This window comes from Haplochromis burtoni, unplaced genomic scaffold (assembly GCF_018398535.1).
Source record: "Haplochromis burtoni strain Fernald_Lab_line unplaced genomic scaffold, NCSU_Asbu1 Contig_2, whole genome shotgun sequence".
Lineage (NCBI taxonomy): Eukaryota > Metazoa > Chordata > Actinopteri > Cichliformes > Cichlidae > Haplochromis > Haplochromis burtoni.
Window position 1 is genome coordinate 1,746,612 of NW_024582363.1, and position 7,338 is coordinate 1,753,949.

At 40.0% G+C, this 7,338-nt stretch overlaps 1 protein-coding gene across 1 annotated transcript in view; it reads left to right on the top strand.

Annotated features, from left to right (window-relative positions):
• Positions 1–3,298, top strand: part of pdpr (pyruvate dehydrogenase phosphatase regulatory subunit) — an 11,008-nt gene extending 7,710 nt beyond the window's left edge. The window contains exons 17-18 of the mRNA XM_005913052.2: positions 995–1,177; positions 1,853–3,298. Of these exons, the coding sequence (XP_005913114.1) occupies positions 995–1,177; positions 1,853–2,260 (591 nt within the window). The 3' untranslated portion in view covers positions 2,261–3,298. The remainder of the gene's footprint in view (positions 1–994; positions 1,178–1,852) is intronic.
• The last annotated feature ends 4,040 nt before the right edge of the window (positions 3,299–7,338 follow it).

The following is a 7,338-nucleotide window of genomic DNA, read 5'->3' on the forward strand; positions in this document are numbered from 1 at the left end:
TTAAGCACACAACTCCCCGATATTCTTCAACATTTAGTTTTTCTATAACTTGGGTTTTATCTTGAGATGCCAAAGATGGAAATAAGTATTGTTTTTCTATTGTTGTTTTCCAAAGTGTGGGTGACAACAAGTCATTTACAAAAAAACAACACTTCTTGTTTTGTTTTTTTACTTTCACAGGAAATTAATTAAGCATAGCCATGGGATTAAAAAAATGAAGCATTATTCAAAAATTTCTGACAATATCTTTTGATTCTGATCTTTTTCTTGTAATACATCATTACTGGGAAAGAACTGAAAAAAAGCTTTATTAGGTGGTAGAAGTAAAAGTGTATTAATAAAGAATCAACCTTAGACTGTGAGAAGATAAGGATGAATGAATGAAAAACACAAACAATCAAGGGTTTAACTTGTCCTTTTATGAGGATCAGAGTTGTGGTTGAAGGTTTCGGTGGACCAGAGAAGATTTTCAAATTTCAAAATGGATGATTGCAGTGTAAAGTTCAGGAATGGCTGAAAGAGGAGTTCTTTTTTTTTTTTATACTACAACGATCATTTAAAAGCAGAAAATGGTGTAAGGATGGATAAAACATTTATTACACAATTATACTGTCAAATTATGTCCAATTAAAGTCCCAAGAGAATCAAAGTGTCCTTAGCTGCCTTGACTCTGTTGTTATAAAATACAAGTATCTTCACAGGACAAACTTCCAGAGGAAAATCCTAGAAAATATCCAGTTTCTTGTAGCAAATGTAGGAAAGAGTCACCAGGACTCTAGGACTTAAAATTGTGATAATTCAGTGTCACACATGTGTTGTTGTGTTTTTATTGTTAATGGTTAAAAGTGATATGATTTTTGCATGGCTTATTCTGTCTGATTACTGAGAACCTGGCATGTATGATGGTGTTTAAAAAACAAAAAACACTCTCACATTTCAGTGTACCGGAAATGCCATATAGTGTATAAGACACCCGTTCCTCTGCTCTCCACAGTACGCACTGCACGTGTACAACGAGGTGATGTCAGTGGGTCAGAAGTACGGGATCCGTAACGCAGGGTACTACGCATTGCGAAGTCTACGCATAGAGAAATTCTTCGCCTTCTGGGGTCAAGACCTCGACGCCTTCACGACCCCGCTGGAGTGTGGACGAGAGTTCAGGGTCAAGTTTGACAAGGTCTGTTGACAGTTTTAAACATATAATATCTGATCCTACCCATATTGGAGACTGTTTTTCTTTGTACATCGAACTGCCTCATCCTAATAGACTGATCAGTTAGTCAGCTACATTTTTACTTTGCCAACATGATAGAAATGCATAAGATGCTTTATTTGACTCTACTTATTAAGTTTCAAACTTTCCCTCTTTTGCTTTAAAATGGTTGAAAGATGAGAGATGAAGAGTAGAATAATTAAAGCACTCAACATCTTGGGTGCAGTCTTTGTCATGATGCAGCTGGGAATTTGTCACCGGGCTGCACCTGCAGGCACAACAGGTGGCACTTTAAAGTAGCAGGTGTAAAGTTTACTGTCTGTCTCATTTTGAAAGGGTGGAACATCAGGTGAGCTGTCTGCTGCTTAGAGCAGTGTCAGCGCGGTGCTGATTAAAGGCATCTACAGTTTAACGCTGGTTTCACAGACTGTTTTAAGTTTTATGGTGTTGTTAAAAAAAAAAAGGTGGGTGACTTTAAAACATGGTGGTCTTATGCTACTCCAGCAGAGCTGCACATAGCAGGGCCATTGTGTTGTTTACTCAAGTTGATCTTCACTAACTTAGTGAAGGTTCTTAGGGCCTAATTTCCTCTATTTATCCTCATCTTCTTCACACCCCCTGCCTTTTTCTCTCCATCAGGACACAGATTTCATCGGCCGTGAGGCATTGCTTCAGCAGCGTCAGGACGGTGTGACACGACGGTTTGTCATGCTGGTTCTGGAGGACCATGACACCGAGCTCGACTTGTGGCCGTGGTGGGGTGAGCCCGTCTATCGTAATGATCAACTAGCGGGGACAACCACCAGCAGCGCCTACAGCTACACCCTGGAGCGCCATGTTTGCCTGGGCTTTGTGTCTCCACCCCTTGGCCCTGAGGGGCTCCCTACAGCCATCACTCCTGACTTCATCAACCGCGGGGACTACGAGGTGGACATTGCTGGTCAGCGCTATCCGGCCAAAGCCAAGCTCTACCCGTTCAGCTCCCTCTTCACCCAACAAAAGCGCCGCAAGGATGACATGGAGCTCAGCAACCTGCAGGGGAAGTGATGCAGAGTAACGCAAAACTTTCCCGTGACACTCCTCCACCAAATCCACTCCTGCTCTTACCTTGCAGTGCCAACCTTTCTTTCCTTTTATGTCTCCTAATGAGAGGGCTTTATGCACAATCACTCCTCGTAACTCTAATATTTAATCTCCTTGTTGCATCTCCCTCTTTCAAAGTGCAATATTTAATACGCTCCAGATGCTTTTGCTGCATTAAATACAAAGCTCTTGTCTCATCAAATTCTGCCGTTGTTTCTCAGCCCTGCCCAGCTTCACTCTTAAACACAGTCTCATGGCTGTCTGAGACACTCTCTGGTTAAGTGCCTTTGTTAAGGCAACATCAGCAGAAGATGCTGAAGACTTTTTCCAATTTGTTCTCTGTAACCTATCCAGAAGGGATTTGACTGACAATCTTCTCCAGTACTGTTGTAAACTTCCCACTCTGCAGATGGCTACAGTCCATGTAGTTGTTGACTCTATTGTCATTTTACAAACCATATATTTGCTGCTGTAAAGATATGAGTGATGTGATGTAAAGAGTGGCTTAATTCAGACACTTTACAACTTTGTCAGCATTACACCTGATGATGAAGGAAATGGTATTTTCCTGAATAGAGGAAAGCCCTGGGAAGCATAAAAAATCCTGGGATAATCATTAGTCTTTTGCCCATTACTAAACTTCCACTCCTGTTAAAAGGATTCCCAGGATTTCCCAGAATTCCTTCATTTCCCTTGAAAGTGTCATTGTCAGTTGTGAGCTTATTTTGCGGTGTGTGTGTGGAACCTGTTGTAATGTACTTTCAATTTGTTATTTATGTTCTGTCGTTATGAAGCATTGTTGCACTCGATGTTTATGCTTTGTTTTGTTGATGTTTTGCTGAATGTGTGGCTGGTGAGAGAAGCCAAGATGGGACAGGAACTCTGTGACTGGAGTCTACAATATCTAATATCTTACATTTGTGGTTTGACTTTTGCCTGGTTCAGAGTTTAGATGTTTGTGTAAAGAAACTGCGACTCAAAATAAATTGTATTTTTGTATAACTAGTGTGTACAAAATCTCTATTTTTAGTCATGCTTTTTAAAAATATGATTTATAATTAAATATTTGATTTCTAAATCTGACCTTCTGAGACATAATTTCAGATGTTTTTCCAAAACCGTATTTCTTTCTTTCGTTACTCAGAACTATAAAGCACCAGGTCCAGGGCTAATAGGGATTTAGTTCAGTGATACTTCAGCTGTACAGGGAGTGCAGAATTAGGGAATAATTTTATTATTGAACAACAACCATGTTCTCAATGAACCCAAAAAACTCATTAATATCAAAGCTGAATGTTTTTGGAAGTAGTTTTTAGTTTTAGCTATTTTAGGGGGATATCTGTGTGTGCAGGTGACTATTACTGTGCATAATTATTAGGCAACTTAACAAAAAACAAATATATACCCATTTCAATTATTTATTTTTACCAGTGAAACCAATATAACATCTCCACATTCACAAATATACATTTCTGACATTCAAAAACAAAACAAAAACAAATCAGCGACCAATATAGCCACCTTTCTTTGCAAGGACACTCAAAAGCCTGCCATCCATGGATTCTGTCAGTGTTTTGATCTGTTCACCATCAACATTGCGTGCAGCAGCAACCACAGCCTCCCAGACACTGTTCAGAGAGGTGTACTGTTTTCCCTCCTTGTAAATCTCACATTTGATGATGGACCACAGGTTCTCAATGGGGTTCAGATCAGGTGAACAAGGAGGCCATGTCATTAGTTTTTCTTCTTTTATACCCTTTCTTGCCAGCCACGCTGTGGAGTACTTGGACGCGTGTGATGGAGCATTGTCCTGCATGAAAATCATGTTTTTCTTGAAGGATGCAGACTTCTTCCTGTACCACTGCTTGAAGAAGGTGTCTTCCAGAAACTGGCAGTAGGACTGGGAGTTGAGCTTGACTCCATCCTCAACCCGAAAAGGCCCCACAAGCTCATCTTTGATGATACCAGCCCAAACCAGTACTCCACCTCCACCTTGCTGGCGTCTGAGTCGGACTGGAGCTCTCTGCACCTTGTGCTTTTGGGCACTCCAGTGATGTTGCAGCTCTGAAATATGGCCAAACTGGTGGCAAGTGGCATCTTGGCAGCTGCACGCTTGACTTTTCTCAGTTCATGGGCAGTTATTTTGCGCCTTGGTTTTTCCACACGCTTCTTGCGACCCTGTTGACTATTTTGAATGAAACGCTTGATTGTTCGATGATCACGCTTCAGAAGCTTTGCAATTTTGAGACTGCTGCATCCCTCTGCAAGATATCTCACTATTTTTGACTTTTCTGAGCCTGTCAAGTCCTTCTTTTGACCCATTTTGCCAAAGGAAAGGAAGTTGCCTAATAATTATGCACACCTGATATAGGGTGTTGATGTCATTAGACCACACCCCTTCTCATTACAGAGTTGCACATCACCTAATATGCTTAATTGGTAGTAGGCTTTCGAGCCTATACAGCTTGGAGTAAGACAACATGCATGAAGAGGATGATGTGGACAAAATACTCATTTGCCTAATAATTCTGCACTCCCTGTAGTGTTGATTGTAAAAAGGAAAGCAAAGCATTTATGGACTCACCTTTAGTACAGCATGGCATTCATTATGTAAATTATTGTCTCTTGTAGGGTAAAACAGAAAGCAAGGTAGGGTATGCTTTAGAGTGGGCCTAACTGACACGTCATTGCTGTGTGAGCATCCAGTGTCCTTTGTTTCTCAGTCAAAATTCCCATCTCTATTTTCAACAGCTTGGGGTTTTGAAACTTTGTTAATCAACTGATGACATCATGGTGAATACAACCTTTTTAAACTTTTTATTTGATCGCATACAAAGTCTTGAATAATCAGGCCTCATTTTATCTTAAAGAACTCATAGTTCTGTATCACCCCAATAGAGAGCTTGTGGTTTAAAAGTAGAATGGGAGGCAGAGCCTTTAGCTTTCAGGCCCCTCTTCACTGGAACCAGCTCCCAGTTTGGATTCAGGAGGCAGACAACCTCTCTACTCTACTTTTAAAAAAGCATATAGTCAGGGCTAGGTCAGGTGATGCCTTGAGGAAAAAACACTTCGAGGCAAATGTTATGATTTGGTGTCATAAATAAAGATGAATAGAATAAAAAATTTACACTGTTGTTTCTGGTATTCAGCAGAGCTAAAGTCCGAGGTCATGCAAGCGGAGCCCGTAGAGACAAAATCCACTGCTGGACTCAAATTTTCCTTTCTTTCCTTTGTGTCACAAAATTATTTTAATCAAATTAGAAAATGTGCGATAACCAGCATATGTATCCCTAATTTTATTAATAGATTTGGTAATGTGTTGTTTTTGGAAAATCAGCCTAATTACAAGATTTATTCATTTATGCGTTCTAAAATACATGCAGTGTAATACAGTTGGGGGCTCTTGCAGTACGTTCCAGTTTGGATACTGCAGCTGCTCTCTTTATAAAAGAATAATCTAGAAAGTCATGTTTTATCAGTTTGGTAACACCTCTAGCGTGTATGAAATACCATGTGAACGCAGATGAATAAAATATTTAGCTTGCAGATGGCATTTTATGAGACCTGTCAGTGGAGTCTGTATTAACAGCAGGACAATAAGTCTCAGTTCTGTTCCACATTTTACAAAATGGCTCCCATTGTGTTGTTTGAAATATGCAGCGATGAGGCTTTTAACCTGAGGCAGAGCGGGAGATTGTTGGTAAAACTACTTTTCTTCATCCATCTATTTTCTTAAATACGTACCCAATTCAGGGTCACCAGGGGTCAGAGGTGGCATAACAGGCAGGAAGCCACATGTTATAGTAGTCGTTCTTGTAATGAAATACAATATTTGTAGGTCAAAAGCATCAGATTAGTCTTCGTGTATTTTATTTGTGATACTGTATTTTTTTTCATCACCACTGTATCAGTGAGGCTTTTAAAAAAGCTCTGAAGCATTTAGACTGGAAACCCACAAACACATGACCCTGTAAGTCATTTCATCTGTTGCAATCTATTTTTGTCCAAACCGTGCACTGACTATATGTGCACTTATATGGTAAAACTGACTAACTGACTAGGTTAAAAACATTTGCACCTGTTAAGGTGTAAAAAATTTTCTGGGTGTCTCAAATGTTAAAAATATCCAGAAAGGTTCAAAGAAAATCTTGAAGAGATGTTGAAACACAATAAAATTGATGGTACTTGGTATATACTTGCTTCCATTTCCACATTTCCCCACTCAGGATTGATCTTTCAAGTCGATATCTTGGCTTTTGTAGAGACCTACACTGCTGTGCAATACTGTGCAAAAGTCTCAAGCTACCCCACGCATACATTTCACTTTCAGTTCGCCAGAATTTTGTCATTTTTAAAGTGGTCTTGAGCAACACTTCTCCAGGCATTCTGAAAGTCTCTAAAGCAGGGGTAGGCAACTCCAGGCCTCGAGTGCCGGTGTCCTGGAGGTTTTAGATGTGTCCATGATCCATCACAGCTGATTTAAAGGGCTAATGACTCCTCAGCATTTCTTGAAGTTCTCCAGAGGTCTGGTAATGAACTAATCATTTGATTCAGGTGTGTTAACCCAGGGTGGGATCTAAAACCTGCAGGACACCGGCACTCGAGGCCTGGAGCTGCCTACCCCTGCTCTAAAGAATTTTCTTTGAACATTAGGTGCCTTTTCATTCATTTTAAGTCCAGTCCTTGTATTTGAACATTTTCAGATCATTTTTTTATTTTGTTAAGGCACCTAACACTGATCTATGAATAATTCAAGCATAAAAATGCACCTAATTCAAGGGTGAACCAGTGTTCTATCTAAGCATAACTCAGAAAAAGAAATTAATTGCATATTTAGGCACTTTGTTGCTAGCAGCTTGTTGCAAAAACATAATTTGTTGCCATTTTTTTATCAAAATCTACAAAAAAATGCCAAAGACTGTTTAACAGGAGTAAAAATAATATTTGTACTTTAAGATGAACTGGACTAAAGATGAAGTGCAGACAGGCTGCAGACGGCTGCAGACAGGAAGATACTGCCAGCACCGGAAACGTGCTCGTCA